Source organism: Hirundo rustica, chromosome 20, assembly GCF_015227805.2.
Source record: "Hirundo rustica isolate bHirRus1 chromosome 20, bHirRus1.pri.v3, whole genome shotgun sequence".
Taxonomy (NCBI): Eukaryota; Metazoa; Chordata; class Aves; order Passeriformes; family Hirundinidae; genus Hirundo; species Hirundo rustica.
The window spans coordinates 34,673-50,690 of NC_053469.1; the positions used below are offsets into that span (position 1 = coordinate 34,673).

At 37.9% G+C, this 16,018-nt stretch overlaps 1 protein-coding gene across 1 annotated transcript in view; it reads left to right on the forward strand.

Moving 5' to 3' along the window:
* Positions 1–11,175, forward strand: part of GARNL3 (GTPase activating Rap/RanGAP domain like 3) — a 32,922-nt gene extending 21,747 nt beyond the window's left edge. The window contains exons 19-29 of the mRNA XM_040083386.2: positions 283–381; positions 1,283–1,399; positions 2,072–2,244; positions 2,549–2,707; positions 4,507–4,573; positions 5,212–5,319; positions 5,737–5,855; positions 6,081–6,216; positions 7,280–7,489; positions 7,805–7,916; positions 8,633–11,175. Of these exons, the coding sequence (XP_039939320.1) occupies positions 283–381; positions 1,283–1,399; positions 2,072–2,244; positions 2,549–2,707; positions 4,507–4,573; positions 5,212–5,319; positions 5,737–5,855; positions 6,081–6,216; positions 7,280–7,489; positions 7,805–7,916; positions 8,633–8,789 (1,457 nt within the window). The 3' untranslated portion in view covers positions 8,790–11,175. The remainder of the gene's footprint in view (positions 1–282; positions 382–1,282; positions 1,400–2,071; positions 2,245–2,548; positions 2,708–4,506; positions 4,574–5,211; positions 5,320–5,736; positions 5,856–6,080; positions 6,217–7,279; positions 7,490–7,804; positions 7,917–8,632) is intronic.
* Positions 11,176–16,018: the final 4,843 nt, after the last annotated feature.

The window sequence follows — 16,018 nt, forward strand, 5'->3', positions numbered from 1 at the left end:
AGTTAGTTCTTAATCATAATTCTCAAACTTGCCAAAAGAATGTCACTTTTAGATTTCAGTCCCTTAATCTGATTCATGACAATAATAAAACTCCTCTGTAAGGAAGTATTGACTCCGATGCTGTGGCACATGTAGGAGCTTTGTGCGGTTCTTTTGGGGTTTTTTTCTTTTCACTTTTTGTAAGAAAAAACCCAAGACTTTAATTAGAGGAAAGAAATGGGTCAAAACCAGCATCTAGCAAGTTTTAGTAGGATTTTGAATAGATATGTGTTTCTTCATTAGATGGCCAACCGTCAGTGCAAGTATTTGATAAAACTCTCCAAATAAAGCAGATGAATGTGTTGGAAGCGCTGGATCTTTTGATTGCCCGAACAGACAAAGGTAGGAGAGGTCCCTGTTCTTGGATTCTTGCACAACTCCGCATGTTGCTGGCTATGTACGTATGACAATTGTGTCTCATTTAGAAGGATTAAATGTGCATAAAAGGTGCACTTTTTAAGTGACCTCAGTAGTCTGTGATTGAGTTTCATAAAGGGAACATACACAAAGCAGGATCAGGATCTTTATGTATGACTCGGGAAAGAATTACAGATATGGTTGGTTTATTATTTTTTACCCTGTTATGTCTGTTTCCTCAGTATTTGCTGAAGTTCTGTTTATCCAAGCTTTGGGTAAAATGTGGTTCCTTCTGTATCACTGGGAGTTGCCCAGTTTGGTTGCATCTGATGAAATTCATCCTGAGATCTTACAGAATTAGCTCAGACTACATGAGAGCCATTTGCAGTTTCCTCAAGATACCTGTAGAATGGGTGACATTTCTGAAAATCTTGGAAGTTTGTGAAGTTTCTAGAGAAAACCTTTCTGTAACCTGAAGGGTTCAAATTCTGATAATGATCCAGTTATCAGTTGCTCACCTGGATGGTTCCAGCTCTCAAAGTTAACCCTTTTACTCTTGCCCTGTAGTTTATATCTATCATGTTTTTTTTATTTTTTCAAGATTCTATATATTTGCAAAATACTGTGCATGTCACTGTTTGGAAGCTCTCAGATCATTCTTTGCTGCAGCACCACCTAGTGGGAAACTCGGCTACTGTACTGAAGGGGTTGGTTACTAGAATTGTAAATCCTAGAGAGTTCATAAGTCTTCTGTCCCCAGAGAGGTATTACGCTTTGTTTACTTTTGCTGTGTTTGTTAGGTGCTACTTCTCATTGGAAGTATTAATTTCAAACTACCACATTCTTTTTTTTAACTTCTTTTTTCCTGGTTCTCTCCATATGTCAGGGAAGGACTCTCGTATCCTTGTCTTCAGACTCAGTGCTGTCCAAAAAGATGTAGAGACTAAAAAAATGATAAGAAGCAAATATGACTGCAGAGAAAATAAACTGGAGAGAACAAAAGGTGATACTATTATTCTGCGTTAAAAACATCCACTGTGCTTTGATGCTAGCAGTTGCCAGGAGCTTACTAGCTCTCTTTAGGCAGGTGTAGGTGTTTGCCTTTAGTTTTTCTCTGGACAGTCAATTCAAACTTTGTGAAGCTTATAATTGAAAACTACTCTAGTACAGTCCAGCATGACATTTTTGAATGTTGTAAAAAAACCATATTACTTGGCAATTGCTACTGATGAGAAGCTTTAGAGAAAAATAGTATTTCAGGGTTGGGAGGTATGAGAAGGATTTTATGGGGATGTCAGACTGAAATAAAGCACACTTGCGGTTGGAGGAGCACTGGCAAATCCCCCATTAAACAGTAGTGCTTAGATTAGTCTGGGTGTTGCCTGTTATTTTTTTAGAAATAAATGTTTCATGGTCTTCAGAAGCAAGCTGCTTTGAAAAGCTGGAACTTGCAGAATAGTGACATGTACTTAGGATTAAGGCCAAAAGTAGATTTCAAAAGAGTCATAGGCTTTTGTCTTTTCCTAGAAGTCGATGTAATCCTATTGAGGAGTTTTTAACTCAGTGTTGCCAAATCATCCATCAGAGCCCTGTTGTACTAATCGTCATACAAATACAGAACAAAAAAGTCAGACCCTACCCCAACCACTTAGAGTCTAGAACATTATTTCCTCAGGCTGCCATTTGTATGCCATTAATACTCACCATGGAAGCGAACTGAGGATTGTTGTGGCTATTCGGAACAAACTACTTCTCGTCACAAAGAAATATAATTCACACAACACTTCAACCAGCACCTCTCTGCTATCATCTCCTGAATCTCCAGTAGAGGAGTTCCAGTACATCCGGGTATGTGTAATCTCGTTACTAATTACCTTAACACACTGAGCAGCACTCACTTAGTTTGGGGGGGTGGAGGGAAGGCAGAGTATGTATTATCATCTTCCTGAACCTACAGACAAAGGTGAGAAGCCATATGGTGGAGTTCAATTATATATATTCTAAAGAACACTTTCAGATTTTTTTAAGAATTGTTTGTGCTTGTTCGTTTTATGCTTCTGTGCTTAGAAAACAACCCTTTAAAATCATGGAGTACCTGCAGCACCCACAATAGGAACCTGAGAAGAGAGTAATTCTGTTATTTACGTTATAGGAAATATGCCTTTCTGACCCTCCAGTGGTTATGACGCTGGTGGATGGACCTACTGGAGACAGTGACAATATGATCTGTGTAGCATATCGGCATCAGTTTGATTTAGTCAATGAGAGTACAGGGGAGTCTTATAGATTGCATCATGTTGAAACAAACAGGGTAAGTTTTCATCATTTAAACTTTTTTGCAGACCCTCACTGAACATAGTTTGTTGCAGACTCAGTGCATGCTGCGCTGACTTCCTAGGAATGTAATGTATGGAGATGCTCATGTGTGTTACTTTTTACTTCTGTAACTACTGCTTTAGGGCACTCTGAGACATTTATTCCTTTTGGGATACATGATGATAACTCCCAAGAGAGGTAGTTACAAGATATGACGTTGGGAAAAAGCCCGTGTTTCAGGCTCTGGAATGTTGTTGTCAAAAATTCATTTTGCTTCTTTCTTAGCCAGTTGTTAGCTTTTTGCTTTATTTTTGTGGTATCGGTGTTTTATTGTTAAAAAAAATTGCATCAAAATAACTTCAGTGGTTGACCACCAGTATCTTATTCAGATTTGCTTATTTGTAGTTAAAATATTTACATATAGCTTATCATTCTATTTCAGAAACTGCTGTCCAGTCAACTAATAACTGAATCTATCTGTCTAGGACATAGGGTTGGGATTTAAGTAAATGTCTTGGTTTTCAGAAAAAAGTTGCAGTATTTTCTGCTCCAGAAAAGATAGTTTCTAAACAGGGATGTGGACATGTAGCTTTAGACCAAAAAAAAAACCCACAAAAAAACCCACAAAAAAACCCCCCAAACAAACAAAAAAAACCCCAAAACTGCACAGTTAATCTGTTGTTATTAATGAGATAAGGGACTACTTTTTTCATTTGATAGTTCTTGATAAGTTATTTTCTTTTTAAGTGGTCTGTATTTTTATTTGGATCTGGTAGTGAAGAGGTGCTCCTGGCATGATTGATCAAGTGTAAACTTCTAAACAGCACTGGGAATCAATCTTAATCTGGATGAGGAGGAACTAGAAATAAAGGATGGGGATGGAGAAGTACCTCACCATCGCCATCCATCATTCCCATTTCTTTTGCACACCAGATTCCTTATTTCCTTTAAGAACACAAATAAAGCAGACAATATGAGCTGAGCTAGTGATTTTTATGGCGTTGAAATGGGTTGCCTGCTTATTTCTCTGGGCAAGAGAGCAGCAATGGGTTTCAGTTACTACAAAAGATAGGTCAAAATGCATTTGGTATGGATGTGTAAACTTTCAGGTTTGCTTAACAGTTCTTGAGCTGCACAGTAATCTTAAATCAAGGAAAGTGAAAGAACTGCTGTTCACGGAATCAGTCTCTCAGCCCTCTCCCTGTCCAAGTAGTATATATGGTTTGGGAAGCATTTCCCTAATGTAACCTTATGCATTTCGCTAATAAGGTCTCATTTCCTGAACAGATATCCTACTTTTTGTGGCTGTTTTGGTTTGTTTTTAATCTGGTTGTAAGACAAAACCAAAGTCGAATTAAGACAATTTATGTAGCCTAATCTATGTAAAAAATACTGTGGTTTAGCCGGCATTGCTTCTCAATTTGTAAATCCAGACTGTTCAGTAATCCTTAGGTATATCCCTGTTGACCTCTGTAAATGTTAGTGGTTTTGAACCAGTAGTTGGTGTATCTGATCTTTCTCCTAGTCACGATGTGCATTTGAAGATCACTGTTTGAAAATAATTGTTATCTTTAACATACCATGTTGATTCACAGCTTTCTGAAATTTACATTACAAAAGAGGCTATTTTAATAAAAGTATTTATTTATTTATTTCTCTTCTTTTTTTTTTCCCCTTCTTTTACCTGGGATTATGCACTTCCCCAACTGATTGTATTGCTTGTTATTCACAACCCAGTTGTAATAACCACAGTATTGTCTGCCTGTTTGTTAATCCTTTCCATTATCGTTGCAGGTTAATTTTGTTGCAGCTATTGATGTATATGAAGATGGTGAAGCTGGTCTATTGTTGTGTTATAACTGTAAGTGTTTAGGGAAGGCCAGAAATAGTGATAGGTCAATCTGCATATTTAGATCTTCTTTCATGGCAGTCTAGGTCTGTATCTGAAAATAAATGTTAGTGTTTCATGGAAAGTTTGTCAAAATGCATTCTTTGGAACTTAAATGCATATTGGAGAAATTACAAATTTGGGTATTTTAGTCATACTAAAAATTCTATAGATGTGCAGGTTATATGATTTATGAAATCTTGGTGTCTGCAATAACCCATATACATAACAGTCTTCAAAAAATGTAAATTACGTGAACAGATGGCTACTTGAAGGGCATAGAGGTACAATTCTGCAGACACTGCTTTCTGAATTTTTCTTGCCTGTTCCTTTCTCCATAGACAAGTTGGGGACCTGGTAACTCCTGAAACAGTAATACTTAGTTTGTGAAATACCACAATTTATTAAAATGTAGGTCTTTTATTTTGGTCTTTCCAATGTGTTGACAGAGAAAGCAAGTTTTGCTTAGGTGTTTGGCTCTAGAGGGACTTTTACATGAATGTTTGATTGTGTGCATAATGTCCACCCTTCTGCAAAATCTCCCTATAAAATGGGTGGTGGTCACTTACAGTGTAAAGTGATGGATGCTTCTTTTTTCTATTTTGTTGCAGATGTTTGTCAATACAGAAAGGTATATCCTTTCAGTGGAGGTTCTCCACTGGTCCAGCCATCAGCTTATGACTTCCACTTCAGCTGGAATCAAGTTCCTTATGCTGTTGGTAAGAAAATATCTATCTTTAATAGATGTTTTTTTCATTACCATTTTTGCCTGCAAATGGCTCTTAGTAGAATTACAGTATTCTGGGAATAAGCATATTACTTTCATGATGCTACTTGACTTAAGTTTCTGAATATGATAATTTTGAAAAATGAAGCCTTGGTAGAAAGTTCATCCTTTGCTTAATTTTTTCCCCTTCTTTGTGTTTCTCATTTTCCATTCACTCTACATTCTGCCAGGCATGGAGAGTGACATTTTCTTCAGGCTCAATGTAACTTGGTGTACATCAGTATGTTAGACAACACTTTTCATAGGAAAGGAACATGCCAGAAGAGGTCAAGAACGGTTTTCGTGGAGCATCCAAGAAACTTTTGCTTTAACCATTTCTCCGTGCCAAATAACTTCTATTTTGTTGCAGTCTGTGCTTTCCCTTATGTTCTTGCCTTCACTACTGATTCCATTGAGATCCGATTAGTGGTGAATGGGAACTTAGTCCACACAGCAGTTGTGCCTGAGCTTCAACTTGTAGCATCAAGGGTAAGACAGAAAAATCACGTTTGACTATTTCTGTGATATGTTGGGATCTAATTAACATAAAAAGTTGCTGCCGCTAAAAATGTAACAAACAAAACCAAAATATGTGCTACTTTATCTGCAATAATTATTCATCTGTGTGCTCCTCGTTTGTATAAAGGACAGAGAGAATCAGAAGATGGTTAAGAAAGTCTCACTGTACTAATGAGGGGCTATTTCTCATTTCAGTCGGATATTTATTTTAAAGCTACTGCTGCAGTAAGTGGATCATCTGACAGCAGCTCTAAGGAAATGAATTCAAAGGGTTCTCCTCAAACACCGACAGCTTATGAAAAGCCAGAACTTCCTGTTCCTTCTCTAGAAGGTAGGGTGATCACTAAATCATTCCAACAGCTATCACATCTCGGTACGGCTGGTCTTCCGTAAAGATGGTAAAAAAACATGAGTTCCTACCTGAAGGTGTGGAGTATAAGAGATTTTCTATTTTCCACACGTATAAAGCACTTGGCTGAGCTTTTGCACTGTAGTATCTTTTCTGAATACATGGAAGCACTGTTCTGAAGAAATAATTTCTGTAGGAAGGGAGGAATTAAGCCTCAGTAGCTTGATGAATCTTTGGCAATGTCACCACAAGTAATAATGCAAAAAGGGGCATAAAATTGTAAGAAAGCTTGACATTCCACATATGCTATTTCTTTCATTTAAGAAAAGCTGAACAAGCACTGAATGGCTAAAGCTCTTTTGCAAAACAAAAGTAAGAAGCCTTGAAAAGCTTTGTGCAGACAATTTAGTGTAACATGATCTGTGAACAGTCGATCTATAGTGTGACAATAAAGGAGAAACAAGGGAACATCAACTAGAAAATGCAAGATGTGTGCACACCTTTCTTCCTTAAATCTGCTGCTTTACTGTTTACCGGAAAGGAAAAGAAGAAGGTAGTCACAAAGTTCTTAAAAGCAGCACTATTTGACGGTAAGTTTGGGATTTTGGTTTGTTTTTCTTCTAGAAATTAGGAGAACGTGGTATTTTGTGTTACCTAAGAGGAGGAGTCATACTTTAAACCACTTGGGATCCAGGCTTCAGTATATTTGCAGTATTTTAAAACACATTGGAAACACCGCACAAAGTGCAGTGTAATGGGGTACCAGCCGCAAGTCATATATATTTACTTCCTGGTTCCACTCCTGATTCATCATGTTGCCAAGAGTCAATCTTCTTTTTCTCTCTAAGTCAAATTGCTTGTATTTCTTCCTTTCCCTAGCTTATCTGTATTGAAAGATCTCTAGAGCAGGAAAGACCTTTGTCATTTCAGTTAAAAGGTACCAAGCTTAACAAGTATAGTTTGTCTTTATAACTTTTCATTTGGAATTGTAAAGAACTGATTCTATTGTGCAAGTGTTACGTTCTTCTTTCTTTCTGTGTTTCAGGTGAAGTTCCATGCAAAAACCTGTACAAAATACCTCTCAGCAATCTGGTTGGGCGAAGCATTGAACGACCTCTGAAGTCACCTTTGGCTCCCAAGGTCATCACTACTACAACATCAAGTGGCATTACCTCTCTTCCGGTTATGCACTCACTGTCTTTATCTCGCATGGAAATTAAAGAAATTGCAAGCAGAACACGTAAAGAATTGCTGGGTAAACTGTCCTTATTCCTCAGTGTTATGTATCAGTTGTCATACATATACTTTCTAATCCTTGCACCATCACATATTGGTTTGTAATATGCAGCTAGTATTAATAAATTACTAAAATCACAAAAAAAAAAAAAAAAGCCATGGGGAAACATTATTTGCAAATAAGTATAGCCATTGTCTGATCATGTATAAGATGGCCATATTCTAAGGCAGGTAGAAATAGTCAATAATGGAAACAGCAAACAACCCTAACATTTTCATGCATGCTTTTTTTTTTGCCTGTTGCAAGTATTAAGTCTTTTATTCCTTTATTGAGGCCTCTTGGATGAGCCTATACCCAAGACAGAAAGTGCACAGAAGCTAAAAAAAGTTTCTCGAAGACAGTCAGACCCCAAGCAGGGAGCCGTAAGATCATCTAGTAGTGACAGGTAAATATACTTTAGAAAAGAGCCTAAATTAGACTGTAAGTATTTTCAGAGTTGATTGCTCATGCTTATCTCAGTTGGCATGAGGCTGATTGAGACCTATATCTATGTGCTTTTCATGCTAATGTGGTTGTTAAGAGTATCTGAATCCCATAAGTACTGAAACAATTGCGGCTTTTTGCTAAAGACACGTTATTGAGTAAGGCAAGGCTAAATGGCGTTTTGTGGGGACCTGCTGCAGCTGAACCTGTTACAAAGACTTGGACTATTGCAGCTGCACTGTGCAGACTCTCTTGTTTTCTTTGTATGCTCTTGTGTTGCTATTTTCAGAAAAAAAATTGTGAAAAAATACCACAGCATTTGTCTGTTTGGAACTGACCCCAGTGCCATTCTCATGTTTTCACTGTTTCCATAACCTACGTTTGCACAGAGTACTGTCAGAATACTAGCAAGATACAGGAGACAGAGTAACAAACCAAAAGATCTCTTGCAGTGTAAAACTATGTTTAATGTACTTCCCTATTTGGAAATCATTTGGGTGAGGGGCTTCATTATTACTGCCTTTCGCTTATTTTTTGTAGAGTAAAACAGGAGGAAACTCAGTTGTAATGGTCTGTGTCTGTCTTTAGGATAACTTGATTGAATCTAGAAGTAGCCATTGTTCCTTCCTGCCCTGACCTGTGTATTTTTTTTAATAACTTTCGTCTTCCTCTTTGCAGGATAATCTCAAGCTCGTTTGAAGGCATTTCTGAAAGACGTCATCTTTCCACTAGTTCAGATCCTGATACTTCAGCAAACAGGGAGGAGAGCTCACCATCTAGCTATCCATTTCAGCTGATATCTTTATATGATGAAGACATCATTGACTTAAAATGAAGACACTTTTAAATCCATTCTTCCTTACTTCACATTTTCTTACAACTCCGTGAGCTCTGTGGCAACATTGCAAACACTGCTTCTGGTGGTAAAATGTGGCTGGAGGTACTGGTGATAAATCCTTACAGAACCCATGTTCTGGTTAGCACAGCCTGATTTGGTGATGCTTATATCTTTGACATAGGTGTTTTCTCAGTTAATGAGGCATTACTTTTCATGGCATTCTAACTATAGGTAATCATTGAGAGATTTAGACTGAAACGGAAGTAAACAAAAAGTATTATTCTAAGCTTCTTATAATTTGACTTATCTAAATGACATGCAGCAAAGTTAATTGCTGTTATTACTATCATGAGTGCTTTACACAGCGTATGTCACGTTGGAAGAGGATTTTATAACACAGATCACGCACTGCTTTGGTCTTTTTCAGTCTTAAAAAACAACAACAACAACAACAAAAAGGCTTGCAGGTGAGGTAGTTTCAAACAGTGCAGTCAGTCCCTAAATTGATGCATGTGTGGTATGTTCACTGAAGAATCAGGCGAGATATGAAGATGGTGTTTCCTTTGCTCATTGTTTACAGAAACTTGAAAACTCTTCAGATGTAAAGAACCCCTGAACAGAGAAACTTTCTATAGGAAACACAAACTTGCAGAATATTTCTCAGAAATTGGAAATTAAAAAAAAATTTAAAAGCCACAAACAAAAAATGCCGGAACAAAAACCCCCAGTCTATCTACTGGAAAACTCTTACTGTAGTGCATCTGCAGATGTTTCCATTACAGGCAGAGCAGCCAATCCCAATTGTGTTTGACTACAAAAAGATTCTTATGCAGTCATCATCATTAGCTGTTGTCTGCACTTGCACAAACAGTATGTCATTATTTCAGATAGTTGTATTTTTCTAACTGGATGCAGACTGCAATTTCACTGCTAATAAGCTAGTCTTCTATGATGAAATAGTCATTGTGTCTCTTACTGTGTTAAAGGATAGGGGTTTATATTTAAAATTTTATATTTTTGTTAACCCTTTCCTCTAGAAAACCTTTGCAAGGATTTTGTTGGGTTTTGGGTTTTTTGTGAAAGCTTTTCTATAAGTGATGTTTTGTCTTTGTTAGCAAGTGTTTCTTGTTCTATATATAGAAGTACTTTGGCATCCTTGATTTTGTTTCATAATACCACTCGTATGTCATGATTTCACTTTTGTTGAAGCATGATCATCTGGAGATGCATGCCTTTTCCTGCCATCTGTCTGAATGTAAAACTGGTTTGTAAAGTGATTTTTTTTCTCAGTTTATTGTATATAATGACTGAATTGCTTCACTTCAGAAAATATGCAAAGTCTTATCTGGTCTTACTCTCAACCGGGGTGTCTAATCAACAGAAGAAGCAATATTTTCAACAGTAATTAGTCTAGGAGCAGAAGGCTATTAATACTTTAGTGGGTTTTACACTCATAGATGTGTGGGGTGAACCTTAATAAGCATCTAAAAGGAAGTACCAGATCAAACTCTTTGCAAAAACTTGTAATTGTTTTTTGAGAATGTTGTTTCCAGCGATTGTGTTACTTTACCCTATCCTTATTTATTTTGACAGTTAAGGTTTAAAAAAAAAAAAGTCAGTCTGAAAGTACCACACAGTACTTATTTTCCAGGAAGTTGTAAACACTTCTGAATCTACTTTTGTGGTCACTGCTGTCACTTACATATTTTTAGAAAGGAAAAGAACCAGCTTTTTCCATGAACAGCTTTCTCAGTGTAGTATTTGATTTCTGATTTGTGGCTGTTTTTGAAGACTGTACCAGGGTGTTGCAAAACTGGGGCTTCTTAAAATTCTAACTGGAAACCTTGCTTTACCCTGTTAGGATATCAGATTTTAAATATACTGCAGATGTTCACCTGTGCTATTACAGCATGTTTTTAAATCATTAACCATTGTTTGATAGCAGTTGTAGCAATATATGGAGACTTTAAAACTTGTATTGAAGAACCTGAGCAAACACATACTTAGGTGTCCTTAAAGACTAGCCTTAGAGATGGAGCAGTAGGGAGAACGAGAAGAATGAGAAAAGCTTGACAGCTTGACTCCTGGCTATGATGGTAGTCAGAATGCATATAGCTACAGCATTTGCATCATATTCTAAACATGATTATAGAAGAAACAGCTATAAAGCAGGAGTTACTTCCTTGAACCTGAAGTGCAGCAGTGGCTGTGAAGTATTACCATGATTTAAGAGTGTTGGGGGGTGGGAATGTGTGTGTGTGTGTGTGTGTGTGTGTGTGTGAGAGAGAGAGAGAGAGAGAACCTTTGAAGGTCTGCCTGTAATTACAGCATTGATGACATCTAGCAAATGAACTCTTAAGGAGTAGAGATGATTACTGAGCTAGCCAAACCAGATCATACTAGCTTTGTGGTACATACCTGGAACAGGATGTTAGTATCATTTGAAGAGGGAAGCCCAGCAACTGCATCCCTGCCCACCCCCCACCTGCTTTTGTGCTATAGCTTGACTTAATGGGTCAGGTACAAGCTATTAAGCAGGTCACACTAGGAACTACCAGACCTTAACAGAACATTACTCATACAGGAAAGGAAGGAGCTGAATCCTGGAAAATTCCTTCAATCTTAACGTATCCAGTAAGTGCGTTAACAAGGCTTCAACGTCTTGAGGTTTTGCTTCTGTACTTAATCAGAGTGTTGTAGAGGGATAAGAGCTAATGACACCTAGATATGGTGTCATATAAACCAAAAGCTGAGGCTTTAGAGTCATGTATATGTAGTTTACTACCTAATTACTGTGTGAGAGCAGCCTGAATATAGGTAGAAGGCAGAGAACATGGAAATAGTATTCCAATTTTATTTGACACAAGCCACAGGAACCAAATCTATGAAGTTCTTTATCACATTTATTGTATCAAAAGAGCAAATACCACACAATCATGTGAAATTGCTGGTGTAACGGGAGAAACCTCTGTTGTACAAGGATGTGGCTTCTTTGAGTTTTTAGTAGTCTGGTCAGACCACCATGATTTCTGTGTCTCTTCATGTGAGGAGAATTAGCTTCTAGCCATTGTTTCTCTCAAAAGATCATCCTTACCATTCAGATTGCTAATTGAAATCTAGCGGCAGTTGGTGGTATTGATACATAAGCTCTTGTGCATCATTTATAAAGGGCAAAGTTCTTACACATCTGCGGAACCTCTCCTTCCTAAGACTGGTCTTAGATGACAAGGCTTGTTGGAAGGCTGCTGGAATGGCAGGGATGTTCACTCCAGCCATGTTGTTTGGCCTGTTTTCCCAGCATGTGCATGCATTTACTCTCTAAAACTAAAAAGAAGTCTTAGGCACAAAGACCATAAGCACAATCCTTTGTCCTTTCACACTGGATGTTAAAGCTGCCTGTAGGCTGCATTCTTGATGCTGGCTGAACATCTGATGGTTAGGAGAAGGGATAACCTTTGAATCTACAACTATGTAAGATGGGTGTTCTAATAGGAAGACTGAAAAATGTTGCTACAGGTGGATGGAGGGAATTGTTTCCGTGAAGGAAAAATTGTTACCAGATGGAACACCTGCTATCAAGCTAAGTTTACCTGAAGGCCCATTCTGGACTCTTGTCTAAGTTCCTGCAAGAAATACTTTCTATCCCAGTGTGCTGGATTTGTTGGCAGTGGCAGGCCTCTTAACGCCTGGCTAAATGGTATCAGTCACCGCTTCATGCCTGTGCCTTAGTCTGACAAAATTATAGCAATGTCATTTACATTGGTGCAAGCCTAAGTTTGTACAGGTAGTTACCTTAGAATTTACTTGTGCGTTCTCACCAGCATGGGTAATGATGCATGGAATCAAAAAATAGTTGAGGGTTTGACACTGTGTTATCATCTAGTCCAGTACACACATCTGTGCACCACCATTCAAAAATCTATTCAAAATGGAGATGCAACATTTCGAGCTACTTGGCATCTTTGTCCTACATTTGAATTACAGCGTGCGTATTAATCATCACCATAATTTTGAAGTGTGACTAGGACTCAAGAACCCCCAGACATATGAGCTAAGTTAAGTCTTTCACACAGACACACACACAATATGGAGCCCTTAAGCCTGAGGCTTTGATGAGTTGTACACAACGTCCCTAAAGCCCAGTTTGGGCTTTAGAAGCCAGTACACATTAAGAGTAATTTTTGCCCAGATGCTTATTCTAGTGGCAGTGCAGTAGACATAAATATTTTAATGTGTTTCAAAGTAACAAAACAGTTCCTTCTAATAAGAAACAAAGAGCCACGTGCAATTTGAAAGGGCCATGGCTATTCATGGTCGCAAGAGAACTGCTCTCTAGGTTCAGTATACATTCATTTTCCTCGTTTGCAAAGAAGTAAGGCCTGTTCTGGTTATAGTCCTTTACTGGTTTGGGGATGTGGCAGGGATTCTTGTTTGTTTTGGTTGGTGTGGTTTCTTGAGGCTGGGGGTGGGTGTGGGATTTTTGTTGGTTGGAAATATTTTTTCAGGTTTTGGATGGGGAGGGGTTGGTTGGCTGTTTGTTTGAGTTTGTGGGCTTTTTGTTTGTTTGTTGTTTTGGGTTTTTTTTTTTTAGTTTGCTGTTGTTTTTCAATGTATAACACACACGCAAGTATGTTCCTGGCATGAATAGCAGGTTTGTTCTCCACCTTCATGTGATTATTTCTACAAATGTGCAAATATTTGTAATTGATAGATTCAAATTGATTTTCTTTTTAGTATTGTGACAGTCAACTGAATAAATATTTAAACTGTACTTAAGAGGGAAGGGAATGGGTAACATTATTGCCTAACTAGTTATATAGGGTTCAGGTTGCTACTCCTGGCATATACTTTCTGCTGTTCTGTGTATATTTGACCAGTAATGGCTAGTTCGAACGTGTTTTCCTAAAGATGTGGGTCTGTGATTCATGCTTGCTGATACAGTGACTTTTCTGGAGCTGTTCGCACAGTCTGCATTTGAAATATATAACCCTTTTCATTTGGATTTGGTTTTCAATATATATACATATATAGGTATATATATTTGTAATTTCGACTGTAAATTTTCAGGGATTAAAATCCTGAGTTATATATATAGGAATTTAAAGTAATGGGATCATAAAAGGCAGGGGAAGGGAAAATTCCCATCAGCAAGTGATAAGGCATTTCAGAATAATTTCTGTTGCCTTCTGTGTATGAAAATGAGTATCACACAGTTTTCATTGTTAAGAATTTGCTGTCATGGTTCATATGCACAGTGCTTGCTTATTCTGTTAAAGCACTGTTTTCTCAGATAGGCTTAATCTGTTTCTGTGAAGGACTAAATGATACCCTGGGAACCTAATATTAACAATATGGGAAGGCTCAAGAGATTATGCAGCAAACATCTGTACTTGCATGCAGGTTAGAAAGTATTTTTATTCTTATTAGTTGAACACAGTAACTTCACCAGCCTGTATACTGCTTAGCTCCTTCACTTTGTTGCTGACCTGTAACTGACGGACTCGTGTTTGCTACTGGAAATTGTGGTACTAGCACTGGACTTGAAAAGAAAATGGAGATAATTTTCTGCATATTTGTTTCTAGCTCTATTAGGTATTTATCTGGTGCAATGGAAAATGTTGTGTAAAGATTTATGCAGTGTTGTCAATCTGGAATGTCAGTTTAATTGTCTTAAATGGTCGCAGACTGCTTTGTAATTTAATAATGGCATAGTGTTAAGACTGTTGGTACATTTGTGATCAAAGACTCTTTACCACTGGTCATAAATGCTGATATATTAGCATTGTTTTAAACATCATATGATAGCATGTATGGTTTGTATTTTAGATAAGACATCCAAGTAGAAACAGTCCTATCATACCTGAAACTGGTTTAAGTGCTATTTAAAACCTTTGTGAAGAGGAAACATGATTTATTCCTTCATCTGTAATAAACTGTAATTTTGATCCCACACATTTCTTTCTCACACACAGGACTAATGATTTTCAAATCTGGAAAGTGAAAAGACAAGAAAACAAAAGGACAGGATGTAGCACAGAGCACTGCTTCTTCCATTTGAGTTTTCTAAAGTGCTGTATCATACCTGTGAGATTGATTTGTGTCTTAAGCTTTACCCATCTTTGACAAAAGCCATATTCTAGCATTGGTTTATGTTTTCAGGCATCTTTTAGACTTTCAGAGACCTGCTTCAATTGGAGATGTCTTCTCTGTAAACTAATGCTACGGGATAGTTTTTCTCCCTTTCTGGCTAAGTGTACATTCTTACTGTCTCCAAGACCTTGCAATTCCTTTTGAAAAAGCAATCATCTTTCCTGAAGTATCAAAGACATTCTCATAAGAGCTAGAACTCTTCTTGTGATTTAAACGCATTCCTAGCCACCTGACAACAATAGGAAAAACCCCTTAAATCCGTGAAAGCCAAGAATTCATCTCCATTTGGGACTAAGACTTAATTCTGTGGTCAGGCATCCCAGAAATAACAGCCACACGAATGTCAAGTGCTACAGTCTGAAACTAACATTACCCAGGCTGCATTGTGCTCTTCTTCACTGTAACATGCACCATAAGGAAAAGGTAGAGTGGAGCAACAAAATTTTATTTATTTATTTATAAATTCGATTTTGTTTTACATCGTAGAAAAACTGCAATTAATATTCTCACACGGCCGTTACAGTCAGTACAGCAGGTTAAAAGAACACAAGAACTGAAGAAATAAGAGTAATTCATGATGCTTGCTATAAAATCCTGAAATTCTTTGGGCTCCTAAGAAGGCCATAACCCAGTTCGATAATACAGAAGCAGTACCCGATATGCCTCTCGCTTTAAGCAGGAGCATTTCAGATATCAGCAGCCATGGGGCTGGACCCCAGGCAAAGTCAAAACCTGCAATTATGAAGACAATAAATACAAGTAGGAAAAAGTAAATTTTGTTGTATTAAGTAAGGGGTTAGGGCTAGGCAGTTTTCAGGTTAGATTTCTGCATGGTTCCACCAACACCGTACCTCCCCAGGAGAGATTTTAAGTCAGTACGATAAACGCTACTGCATTTTTCATCATCATAACTGCAGCAATATTCTTAACAAACAGAACTTGCCAAAACCTCGGGTACGAGTCAGAAGCGGCGTAACCCAGCAGGCAGCGAGATTCCTCAGCAGCCATGTCTCGCCTGTAGGGAAGCGTCGACGCACCCGTCCCCGGCCGCCTGCCCACGGGCCGCCGGTACGAGC